The sequence below is a fragment of the Aquarana catesbeiana genome, linkage group LG09, assembly GCF_042186555.1.
Source record: "Aquarana catesbeiana isolate 2022-GZ linkage group LG09, ASM4218655v1, whole genome shotgun sequence".
Classification (NCBI taxonomy): Eukaryota; Metazoa; Chordata; class Amphibia; order Anura; family Ranidae; genus Aquarana; species Aquarana catesbeiana.
The window spans coordinates 225870845-225884289 of NC_133332.1; the positions used below are offsets into that span (position 1 = coordinate 225870845).

At 40.0% G+C, this 13445-nt stretch overlaps 1 protein-coding gene across 7 annotated transcripts in view; it reads left to right on the plus strand.

Annotated features, from left to right (window-relative positions):
- LOC141108339 (methyl-CpG-binding domain protein 1-like) overlaps nucleotides 1–13445 on the plus strand; it is a 70060-nt gene that overhangs the window by 11857 nt on the left and 44758 nt on the right. For 2 of the 7 annotated variants that reach the window (XM_073599863.1, XM_073599868.1), the window contains exons 1-6: nucleotides 4169–4320; nucleotides 4397–4527; nucleotides 6901–7012; nucleotides 7087–7256; nucleotides 10426–10511; nucleotides 13277–13317. In XM_073599863.1, the coding sequence (XP_073455964.1) occupies nucleotides 4306–4320; nucleotides 4397–4527; nucleotides 6901–7012; nucleotides 7087–7256; nucleotides 10426–10511; nucleotides 13277–13317 (555 nt within the window). In that variant the 5' untranslated portion in view covers nucleotides 4169–4305. Of the gene's footprint in view, nucleotides 1–4163; nucleotides 4321–4396; nucleotides 4528–6900; nucleotides 7013–7086; nucleotides 7257–10425; nucleotides 10512–13276; nucleotides 13318–13445 lie in introns of those variants that run through there. The other 5 variants (XM_073599866.1, XM_073599862.1, XM_073599865.1 and 2 more) reach the window with 5 other exon arrangements.

Sequence of the window (13445 nt, forward strand, 5' to 3'; positions counted from 1 at the left end):
CGGGAGCCAATGGCTGCACTGCTATCAATCTATCCAATCAAGAGCTGAGACAACGGGCAGAGAGGAAGAGCGCTTCTGTGTGGGTGGTCAGTGTCAGAAGTTTTTTCACCTTAATGCATCCTATGAAATAACACAAGGGTTTACAACCCCTTTAATAACTTTCAATTACAGTATGACTTGTGTCGCAATTGTATATGCTATATTATTGTTTTTTTAATTGCTATTTTTTTTCCCCGTGAAAGTGGAGTTACCCTTTAACTTTAAATAGTTTGTTTGGAGCAAGCTGTTCCAGATGAACTATTTACTTCACAAGTACTTGACTCTCTGCACTCTATAAACTATTGGTGCACTGAAATGAAAATTCCGGTGCCGAAAACTGAAATGGACAGTTTAAAAAAAAATTAAAAAATCAAATTTATTGTCACTGGTGTTTCTTTGCATTGAAGTCAGTGGGGCACGATTTTACATTGAAGTCCATGGGATGCAGCCTGCCATTATCAAAACCTTCTCCTTTTTTTTTTTTTTTTTTATTTAATTTAGGCAAAATGCTAAAACCCCATTTGTGGTTAATAATTTTTGACGGTGGTTATATCCATGCATCCCCATTCATAGGCAGCTTTTTATTCTATGAATGAATACAAAGCTTTCTCTGATTGGCTGAAGCAGAGTTTGATGTCATCAGCTTGTTTCAGCCAATCAGAGGAAGCTTTGTATTCATTCGTAGAATACAAAGCATCTTATGGTTGAGTAGCGCTTAGCCTGACTTGATTTTCTTCCGGGAGCAGGACAGGAAGTTCTCATCCAGCTGCCAGAGCACAGAGCTGTATATTTTATGTAGCTGAGGCTACATTCATTTTATACGGTGCTAACAGCCACTGCATGTATTAGTGACGTAAATAATTAATTCGGCTTGGTCCAAACAAACTACCGTATTTATCGGCGTATAACATGCGCCGGCGTATAACACGCACCCCAAGTTTAGGAGGAAATTTTAGGGAAAGTAACTTACATTTAAATGCCCATCAATGCAGCCTTATCAGTGTCCATCTGCATGCTTGTCCAGTGTCATTTGCAGCCTTGGTGTCATTTGCAGCCCTGCAGTCATTTGCAGCCTTATCAGTGTCCATTTGCAGCCTTGCAGCCTTGTCAGTGCCCATCTCCTGTTTTGTTATTGTCCATTTGCAACTTTGTAAGTGTCCATTTGCAGCCTTGCCCAGGCTGTAGTTAAACTGCAGTGACTTGCCAGTGTCACTGCAGTTTGAAAATAGTGCCGCCGAGACACACAGAGCCTCGGCTCTTCTCGGCGGCTCTTGGCCACTTTCGGCTCCTCTCGTAGTCCCGCCCGGGATGGGCGTGACTGAGCGGAGCCGAGCGCCGCCCATATACAGATAGCCGAGTTTCCACTTGGATGGATCTGCCCCGTGTGAACGGGGCCTCATTTATCTAATTGGACTCCACTATAAATGGCTGTCACTTTTTTGAAAAAAGGTATCCTTATCCTGGTGTGTTAGCATCTTGTGTTAAGTAAATTTACTAATGTAACATTTTTACTTTTATAAATTGTATACATAAATCACGATTTTATAGACACACATCACACACTATCCCATCTGCCTTCTGCACCCTGTAAAATAGGTGTGTTTGTTATCTAACTGATGGTTATATTCTCATATGTCTGTGTAGTCGTTGTTTAGGATCTTGTCTCCATCAGTGTGGCAGTTATGGAATATGAACGGATTTTGATTCTAGTAGTTGACAATAAAAAAAGAAAAAAAAAAAAGACAGACTAGGTTGTAAATTTGCTTTAAACCATTAATGCACATGGACTGTTTTTTGACTGTTTATAATAGGCTGTCTTAGAAGTCTCTGCGTTTCCAGACTCCATAGTGTTTTTCAACAGCCTTTTACGACCAGGCTAACTAATGCCTGGTACACACTATGAGGAGCTCCCTGTACTAACTATGCAATGTTAGTACAGCAATCTCCCTGCTGACCAATTGTGTTCTGACAGGGGGACCCCCCCCCCCCTTTACCAGAACACACCGGTTAGCGTTTGCAGCAATTGGATGCGAGCACGGTGGATTTGATTTAAATCAAGAGGCTTTTAAATCGCAATTTAAATCGCTAGTAAAGAGGCTTTATTTAAATCATAATTTTTTTAAGAGCAGCTGTCATATCTGATCCGCAGCTGCTCGTCTGACCCGCTGTTGGCTTACTGACAGTCACATTTATTTTAATGGGACGGCTGGTGATGCGGCAGTGACACAACAAGGTGAGGGACGTGGCAGCAGCAGGTGAGTGGATGCCCGCTAACAGGTGCTGCCATGATGGATCTATAATGACAGGTACTCTTTAAATGTAAGGACTTATTCTTTCTGGTAGGTAGACTCTATAATTTGCAAACAAAATGAAGGTTACTTATTTATTATAATAATAATAACCTGTCAGGTTAGTAAAACTGTGATATCAGAACCGATTCAATCATACAGTTTGTAGTGTACATAGATTTGTACAATGGGATAAAGGATCATTCCTGAACTTTGTTTTATCTCATGGTTACTGTGAAATTGTGTGAATGCATCAATGCAGTGCATGTTATCTCAGCTTGTAGAGCTTGGCTTCATTGAATGAGTTTACCAAAAATGTAAATATTGCAGAATATACAGCCTCATGCTACATAACTAAGCTCCATTTCATGCTGAATAAACTAAATTATTAATGTATCTTAAATAGAAAACTATCTTTAGATAGATTTTTACTCCAAAAGCATTTTATTAAAATAAATTTGAAAAAAGGATTTTAAATAAAATCAGATTTAAATTTAAAAAAAATCAGATTTTTTTTGGATTAAAAAAAAAAAAAAAAAGAAAAAAATGTTATTCATTTTTATCCATCCTGGATGCGAGCCTTGATCGGGTACTGATCAAAAGATGTTTTTCTGGCATGTCTTTTCTACAGAAGCAGCACAGGCTGAAGGGGGGGAAAAAAATAGATTCCTCCATTTACACTAACAAGGTGGGTGGAATCCCCCTCCCCCCCCCACCAGGACATTGTGTTCTGACAGCGGGGACAGCACAAGTGACATTACTACAGTCAAGTGACGTGTCCCTAGTGCTGCGTTAGGTAAAATCTTCTATCCTCCGATTCCCCCCCACAACCCCTGCAGAGAGTGAATAGGGCTGAGGGACTTGATAGATAGAGATATTATATATATATATATATATATATATATATATATATATATATATATATATATATATATATACAGAGAGAGAGAGATATTATGCCTGCTATTAACACCCCCTCCTCCTTTCTTTCTATACAATGGCTTCTATGAATGAAAAGCGATTTTTGGATGGAGGATGTGCAGATTAATGACAGTTCCACCTCCTCCATTCATAGAGCATATTTCATTCATAGGAGTAATAAAACAGCTTCTATGAATGGAGGAGAGGGGCAGTCATAGTTGGCACTTTTGATGAGTGCATATGACGGGTCCCTCATCTTTATTAACCCCAGCAGCACCAGAAGATTACAGAAGGGGAAATTGGGGGACAGAAGATTTTAGGTAAAACAGCAGCACAAGCCACACGTTGTGTTGATTGTAAGTCCCATGTCCTGATTTATTTTTTATTTTTTTCCCAAATGGAGCAAAACTGCATTGACATAGTTTACAATTTAAAAATAAGACTCCTGAATGGTAAAGTATATACGGACATTGCAAAGCACAAATATGCTGTAAAACGAATGAGCAGATGCCGCCCCCTCTGAAAACGGCTTTCAGCTTTTATTTGACCATGTATATTGATCAGACTTTTCTGCCTGAGTTGTGCATTTCAACATTTTAATGTCATTATTTTGGCATATTGTGTAATGCAAATGCGGTTTCAAAGAAATGTTTTTATTAACTGTCTTTTTGTGGTTTTTTTTTTTTCTGTTGTATCGTAATGTTAATAGACTGTATCTTGTAATGTCAGGTTCACTTTTAAATCTCCAGCATCACCCAGAATCAGAACTATCAGCTTGGATGTGCTGACCCTTTAAAAAGGCTTATCCTAGTGAAGCGGATTGTATAATGAAGTGCACTGGTCCAGGCTGCATGGACTGGGGGGGCGGGAGGGGGGGGGAGGAAGGAGGCAGTTAACCGATGGCCTTCTTGTGCATAGGATGTCATTACAATTTGTTCCTGGCTTCCAGCGCACTGCAGGGTGTTCCTGTCTGCTTCACTTCCTCCCACAGCCTTTACTGTGGGCTGGAATTCAGTGAGTCAGAGACTCTGGCCCTGGGTTGAAGCTGTGAGCATCCATGTGTGTCTCCAATGTGAGTGTCTCCCCTATGGCTGCAGCTGCCGCAGGCTCCGAGGCCCATTTATCATCCTGTCCCCTTGTTATTGCAGTTCCACGGAGCCCCGCTCACCATGTCTGAGGGCTGGGAGGACTGGCCACTGCTGGGCCCGGGCTGGAAACGGAGGACGGCCGTCCGTAAATCTGGACAGTCGTGCGGACACTCAGACACTTATTATCAAAGGTAGGTGTAGAGGTGAACTGAAGGCACCTCTAAATGACAGATAATCCGCTTGGTTTATGCCTGGCTGAACCAGCTATTGATTATTTTGTGTTACGTTACATTTGCTGATGCACAGTTTATTTCAACTAAATCGACATTACAGTTCAAATAGGAGAACTGTGGCATATTATTATTTTTTTTGTATGAATTTTGAACTTATAAAGTTTATAATTTTCATGTGACTTAGATTTATATACAAGCTGCTCAATAAATTCACAGTTGTCTTTAGTACACAGATTTTTGCTACTTTCTCCAGTATCACTGTGGATGTGAGATGCTGTGTTTAGCGATCCTAATGCATCTACTATAAGAGCCCTAGAGCGTGCATTGTTTTCAATCGCTGTGCTCCTCTCCTACAAACACAGTCCTGCATATGTAATGAGCAAATATGGCTGCCCCCATGCATGTACTTTGTTGTTCTATGGTTGTCTTTGAACAGTTCCTGCCAGCTGAACTTACTAAAAGTGTGTTTTCAAATGCCACAATGATCACCTTGAGTGGTGGTTATTACCCCTCATTTTATGGATCGCCATTTGAGGTAGCCAGGCTACTGACATTTTCATGTGGTTGGTAATTGTAGCTTCCATGTAATTCTCATAATAGGTTTCTTTTAAACCTGTTTGTGTGTCTCTAACAATTTAAAAGCTGGAGCCCATCAAATTTATAATTTCTTTATTGTCTGTTGAGCGACGTAAAGCAGAACTTCACCCTAAAGGTGAAGTTTCGCTGTATACCCTCCTATATCCCCCTTCTATTCTGTTGTTGGCCCTTTTTGGAGAGGGGGGGGGGTACCTGATTGTGACCGATACTTGCTCCCACTTCCAGTCAGATCGCCTTGGCAATCCACCTAAAGTTTACAAACTCCGCCCCCCCCCCCCCCCCCCCATGTCACAGGTCCCTGTGAGACCATTCATAAAGTACAGTGCATCTCGCACATGTGCAGTGGGCAGACAACTATGAAGCCGCAAGGAGTCACAGCCGGCTGCCCACAGTAAACATGCAGGCGCTGAGACCTGAAGACTGATAAAGACGCAGTTTGGATGAGCACAGCACAGGACCCCTGGACAGGTAAGTGTTCTTTTATTAAAAGTCAGCAGCTACAGTATTTGTAGCTGCTGACTTTTAAATAAAAAAAAAAAAAAAAGGCTGGAGAACCGCTTTTAGGGGTAGTAACCATAGACAACTCATTTGTAGGCAGTTGCCATGTTGTCTATGATTACTACCTCTTCTGTGGTTCTCAATAGACAACAAAGAAATAACTATCCTAAATGACTAGCTGTACAGAGTTTTCATGTTCTCCCTGTGCCTGCGTGGGTTTCTTCCCACACGCCAAAGACATGCTGGAGGGTTATATGGCTGCTATCTAAATTGGCCCTTCTATGTGTATGTGTGAATGTGAGTTAGCGATGTTAGATTGTAAGCTTCTTGAAGGCTGGGACTGATGTGAATGTGTAATAGATAATATGTAAAGCGCTGCATAAATTGACGGCGCTATATAAGTACCTGTAATAAAAAATCGTACAGTACAGGGCACATGCAGCTTATTCCTACACCATGGCACCTAAAACCAAAGGTGAAGATTGTTTTGAGAAAGGCCTGGATCTTTCCTAGATACCCATAATATAACTGGAAACTAATATTTATAGGTAAAGTTGATCCAGGGAACATCCATTTGCCTCTCGGGGGATCAGGAAGGATTTTTTTTTTCCCCAGCTGGAGCAAATTGGATCATGCTTTATTGAGGGTTTTAGCCTTCCTCTGGATGAACTGTGGGTATAGGATTTAAATATATAGGGTTGTAGAATTGTATTGTTATATTTTTACCCCCTTCTATTGGTTGAACTGGATGAACTTGTCTTTTTTCAATCAGACTATGTAAATATATGTGTAAAAAAAAAAGCTGCCTGTGTCCTGTACTGTACTCCAAGATATGGGATTTAGAGGCAAGTCAAATTATAATATATATATATATATATATATATATATATATATATATATATATATATATATATATTAATAATTATTATTAATTTTTTTTTTTTTTTTTATCTAATAAAATCTTTTTTTATGGACTTAGAGGTACACAGGAGAAGCTAGTAATCATAGATGACAAACAACTTGCTTGGTTGAACCATTCATGTAGCACAGTCTATATCCTGAAAGATACATTATTTTTATAGTGGAAAAAGCCATTGAGTAGTTGTTTTGTTCTACATATGACCAGCATTAGACTGACTTTATATACAGTAGATAGTGCTTGTGAGTTGTTAACTTTTTCTATTCCAGTTATGTAAAATTTCTGACATTACTTATATTGCGCTTCTTGTTTGGTAGTCCCACTGGTCAGCGCTTTCGCAGCAAGCCTGAGCTGTCCAAATTCTTAGGAGAATCTGTGGACCTGTCATGCTTTAATTTCAAGCAAGGAACCCTGATTCCACTGGAGAAGGTAGGTGATGTATCTTCTGGGGAGTAGAAGGGGTTACTATTAGTCTGTCCGCTAATGACATTTCTGTTATTTAGAGAAAGAAGATTAAGAAAAAGAAGAAGAAGGCAACGCCAACATCTCCGGTGGTATCAACCTCTCCGATGACCCCAACATCTCCAGTCCAGTCTGAGAAACGTTTGTCCTTTCCTTTTCCATCTTCTAAAGAACACCAGCAAAATGGGAAGGAAGTAAAGTCAGTGACCGCGTAAGTTGCTTGCTTGAGTGGGAAGAAACTTTTCAGGTTTGTCTGTTGCATGACCAAGGTAGAGGCAGCATCATACAGCAAAAGTGTTACTGTATCAGTGTGAAATGAGACTACGTGGTGTAAAAAATTTAGTAATTTTTTATTGGTTTTACTCGGCTTTTTATGTCTTGGGTGGTAATTTGGGGTGTTCCAAGTCACCTTTGTGCATCCCATCTCCTCATGTTATGTTCTCTACAATAGAAAATAAATTAAAAACACAGCAGGGATGGTGGGAACTCATCATAACGGCCACAGCAGATGGTTAAATTTATTGCATTTTAACGTCTGTGAAGCTAGAGTACAGTAAAACATAAACAGTGTGTTTTACCAATGGCTACTCTGCTGGCTAAATTCTTGTACCACATCTTCATTCTTTAATTAGCCTTAATATAATGAAGAACTGTGAAAAGCATAGAGGGTATCCCAGGAAATTGGAGAGGCTGTAATAAATTTGTCAGGGTGTAATGGGTCTTTGACATATAGATCTTAGGCCCCTTTCACACGATCGGACCGTTCAGGTCCGCCTGTCAGTTTTGACAGCGGACCTAAACGGGTGCTCCATGTTAGCCTATGAGACGTGTCCGCTGACATCCGACCCGTTCCGATCCGCTGAAAGCAGACGGATGGCCCTACGTCCGGATCCGTTGCTATCGGATCAGGTGAGATCTGATGAAAACGAACATTCTGTCCATTTTCATCCGATCCCTCCATAGACAGCAGCGGCGCCTGACAAGCCCCTCCTCGCTCAGTGAGCAGATAGGGACCTGTCATCCGCCGGCTCAGCGGAGCTCAACGGAGAGATCTCCCGCTGAGCCGGCGGACTCCTTGGAAGCGGAGTCCGCCTCGTGTGAATGAGGCCTTATTGTGGACAGAATTTTGTAATCCCAATGGGTTTTTTCCAGCTGTATGCTGGAACTAGCTATGGGCACTTGATCTCTGTATCAGGATGTCTTAACCCTGTACTGAATTACTGATGGCTTTGTATTGGTCACAGTCCACAGACATTGTGTTCAATGTCTTAGATTGCTGTTCTCGCTCTGGAACATTGTTATTACTGTAAAATATTCCTGGTAACAAGTTGTTTATGCTCAATAAAGCTTTTTCAGTTTTAAAGTGGTTGTAAACCTCAGTCATCAAATCTGAGGAAAGCGCATATATCTGTAGTGTTTACTTTTCTCGATCCAAAGTTCACATTGATAGGTCAAATTGCTTAACGAGTTGCAGCCTATTGCCAGCAATCGCTCTGTTCAAGCTGGTGTGCCACATCATTTTGAAAAAGTAGTACATGCACTACTTTTGGCGACTTTAGGTGCGACTTGAATAGATCTGCATAAAGCCGCACAGATGTCTTCAAAGTCGCACTGTGATGCGGCTTTGAAATCGCACAATTTCAAAGCTGCAGTCAATGTGAACGGGGGCTAAGTGTTTTTTCTCTTTGGTGCTCCCTTCCGTCCTGTGTTAGCATGAATCACTTCTGAGAAGTTTTCCGACACATGAGAAGAAATGTGTCGGGGAGAGAGCTCAGCTTGTGTATTCAGAACACAGTTCTGCTGTGCGTGTGGAGGTGTGTTCCTTTCCTCCAGTCAGCTCTCACACCGTGTCTCTGACAGCTCTTCACCCCTCCTCTGTGATACTGAAAAATGCTAAAGGATTTTACCTAAAACCAGCACTTTTGAAGGGGTGTACAAAAGAGAAGACTGCAGATAAACAAGTAAAACTTGGAGGAGGAGGATTTATTTAATCTCTGTGTATCATCTGAGGCTATTCACTTCACTGGATATATGTGAGGGTATACATCCTCTTTAAAAAAAAAAATAAAAAGCTGTGAAAAGGCAGAACAGCGTGTTGTGTAGTTCCAGCAACACTCACAGTTAAGTTGTTAAGTGCCCTGTATTTTAAGAGGGAGGTTGTACACTAGTAAGGCTGTATTCTCTTTTATAAGTGAATTAGGGGTCTGCAAGATTGGCTGCATTAAGAAAACAATGTATCATGATATAGATAGAAATAATAAATACACTGTAAAATGTGTAACAGTAGAGTATAAAGCTCTTTCTTTCTCTTTTGATCTGTGAATGTGCAGTACAGTTCAGTGTAACTTGGCTATCAAAAATTTGGGAGGAAATATTGTGGGGGTGAAGTTTGGTCAAATCTACCCCCCCAGGCCCCATTTACCATGGGGCTTAATGCGCACAAAATCAACTAAGCTTTCTGTAAGACTTAAAGCAGAGTTTTGTTCGCCGCTCTAATAATTAAGTCCGTAGCTACAGAATCGGATAAGCGCAAGGTCCACTTTTGGGTGAAACGCCGCTTTTAAAGGGGTTGATTTACTAAAACTGGAGTGTGCAAAATCTGGTACAGCTGTGCGTGGGAGCCAATCCACTTCTAACTTCAGCTTCTTCAATTAAGCTTTGGCAAAAAAAAATTGGAAGCTGATTGCTTTTCATGCAGAGCTGCACCAGATTTTGCACTCTCCAGTTTCAGTAAATGAACCCCAAAGTGTCACTGAAGGCAAAACCTTTTTTTTTTTTTTTTTTTTAGCTTTGGATAGAGTGGAGATGGATTAGATCACCTGTCAGTTTTTATTGCTGTCTGTATCCCCATTAAGGAGAGTCACCCTCTCTATTTGTCCTGTTTATCATTATCATTGAAAGTGAAAGGAAAAAAATATCACACATTTTGGGTTGACATCAGAACAGGAATTGAGGGGAAATCCTCCTAATGGGGGGCATTAGTTCTGGTGACACCCCAGGATGCCCTCACTTAGGACAGGAAGTGAAGGAAAATTTCTGCAATGGAACACAGATGGCAACAAAAAACTTTCAACCCTCCATTACTCTAAAAATGAAGAACTCCTTTTTTTAACAATGGATCCAGGTCTGAGGGACAAGAGCGGAAAGCTGCTAGATTTTATGAAAGATTCTTTGTCACTTTATATGCTAGCAGCTAGACCCTGGTTGGTCATTCATTTTACATTTTATACTTCTAATCCAAGGTAAACAGAATAAACTCTGTGATCTACATTGAATAGCTGTTTTTGCTGAATGGCCATCAGCATATCACTTGCGTAATGTTGCTGTCAAATCACATAGATTGACAAGTGTAAGAATTCTTAAACGCACTTCTCTTCTAGGTGCTGCAGCGGTTGTAAAGTTTGGTTTACTGGGGTCGAGTTCGGTCGGTCGAAGCGTAATATTTGGTACTGTGGTAACTGTCGTGGTAAGAAGTCATTTTAAACAGAATAAGAGCAGTATTCTCTGATGGTGGAGATTTTTTTTCTGTAACTTCTGCGATTCTCCCTTTCTTTAAACTTGCAGCAGAAGAAAAAAAATTCCCATTTTGTATGCATGATGCCTTCGGTTTTCTTTTCACCCATTTTGATGGAACATAGACTGCACACCACTCACCTTTTTAAAATTTCTTGTGAGAAACTGAATACCCAAATTTAAAGCAGAACTAAAAGCTTAAAGTAGGAGTAAAGTCTTTAAAAAAATAAAATAAAGTTCTCCTGTAAGTTAATGATGTAATATGCTAGTTTGCGCCTCATACTTGCACATTATGAGAGACTTAGCTGTAAAGGAGATCCCTCCAGCAGCACACTGTCACCCCTGGCGGGTCTTCCATGTTCATCCAATATTTCTTATGGGTTTGCGGGCTCCGACCGCTTGACCGACCCGCTATGACGTCACTCCCACCCATGTGCATGGGAGTCATGGCCACGGCACAGTGCTCTGGATTGACGACACATTCAGTGTGTCCTCAATGCATAGCGTAGTGCGCATGGGCCAGTGACTGTATTGATTGTACCTACAGGTAAGCTTTATTATAAGCCTACCTGTAGGTACAAGTGACCATGCTGTGTTTGCTACCACTTTAATACTCGCCTGTCTAACGGTCCTGCTCTGGCATCTTCTGAGTGCAGGTCTTCGGGACTCTTTATTGGCTGGCGGGGGAAGAGATCCCTTTTGTGCGTGCGCAGGATACCGTCATCCCAACATTCAGAAACAGGCTGTGCGCTGTAAGCTGAGCTGCACAAGTTTACAGAGCTTGGGAAGACAGCGAGCAGGCAGTTAGGGACATATTATTTGCTAAAGAGACACTGCATGTCTCTTCTGCAATAAAAGCCTGCCTGCTTGCTGTTTCTTATAGCGGAACTTCAGTTCCTCTTTCATATGCCTTTATCTGCTAGGCAGTGTATGGAGAGCCTCCACACAAAGAAAGGGATTGTATTTCCATTACCAGATATAATAGTGTAAACTCCTCCTTCTAGAAGACTAGGTCCTTATTACAGGTGCAAGGTCTTGAATTTCTCTACCGGAAACTTCTTTCTACTCATCAGCCATCCTTTCTTTAGTGCACTGATTAGGTAATAGGCTGCAGTGGATTATTCAGATTATTTCAGTAGAATGGCAGATGTCAGCAGTCTGCATTGCATTGAAGTGTGGAAAATCACAACAGCTCAACTTTAATCAGTTACTACTGTGGTCTACCACTGCAAAGTTTTTCTAAAAACATCTGAAAATTTTCACTAATGCTACCTCGATGAACAGCTGCAGATTGTGGTGTCATGGAATTGTCAGTTATTGGCACTTCTTCCTAATTCAGTGAAAAGATTTAGGCACTTATAACTTGCACACTGTATATACTGTATATATTCATATACATATAAACACATACACCAAGGTCCAGAAGCTCCTTTTTATTTCATTTTTTATATTTGTATTAGACAAGGGGCTGTCAAATGCAGCTCAACATCTGTTACAATTTATATCCTAAGACTTCAGTAAATACAAAATGCAACAATAAACACCATATCATATATGATTTATTTCAAAGCCAATAAAACCTAAAGGTCCACCATAATTCCTTATACACAACAACAGTGTATTCCACATAGATCTATCATCCCTTGTTTTTATATACAAATTACAAATGCATATTTCAGTTCGATATATTTTATACTTACGGGTGTCTCCTACGTCAGTGTTTATTCTCGGGTCTCGTCCACTTCTTCAGGACTTGGAAGAACCGGGTTCATGTGGTGGTATCATAATCTCATGGTGTATATTATTTAAATTAATGGGGATGTTGTATTCTAAAAAGTAATAAAACAGTTTATGTAATCATTTATATATCTACATCATCAGAATAATGTTGTTACAGTATTTCACTGATTATTGCCTTTGAAATTTTATATATATATATATATATATATATATATATATATATATATATAATTATTTATAATAGTATTTATTGTGTATTGTATATATTAAAGCTGTAGAATATGATTTAGAATAGATTCTTTTATCTAATACAAAGACTATAAATACAGTTTATCTGGGTGATCACTACTGTGCACACGCTTCTGAAATAATTTTTTGGTTTTAAACCATATGCCCTCTGTTGGTTTAATGTCTGCTGTAGCTTTTCACTATTCTCTCTCCAGAGAGATGGTCAGAGTACATAGAGGGAGACTGTTACAGAGAGCAAAAGTCCAAAATCTTTTTCAAGTTTTTTTTTTTTTTTTTCCTTTACATTAGCTGAAATAGAAGAAATGGACACAAAATGAACAGGTTACATGTAACCTCATTTCTCTTCAGCGCTTTCACAATCAGCTGTCTTCTCTGTGTCCCTTTTGTCTCTGAGACTATAATATATTTGCAGTATTCCCATTTTTCTCCCTATGTATCTTTTAAAGCTCCAGCCAAAACATTTTTTTTATAGAAATAAAGGATATGATGAAGATAAAATAAGTAAATTGAGGTTTGCAATCCTCTTATTGGGATGTGAACCCCTTGATTGATATTTGTGGAGCACTGTGTTAACCCAGACCAACAACTACATTTATTTTGATAATTTTAATCCTGAACCTATGGAGAGCTAAAATATGGCTCTCCAGATCAAGTCTACGCAGTCACATTACATCCTTACAATTGCAATGTAATCCTGTGAGATAACTGTTTTTCCATCTTTATTCTTAGCTAATCGAAGAGCTTTCAACAGGGAACAGAAGCTGCTGAAGGTGAGCCTCTTTTTATTGAAATATATGCGCTAAAGGTATTTGGGGCCCCAGGTCCATCTCTGGTCCCACTGTGGTGTTGGCAGTCAACCAGCCTAACTGCAAAGCCATTCCTTGTGTAGTTCACTTAG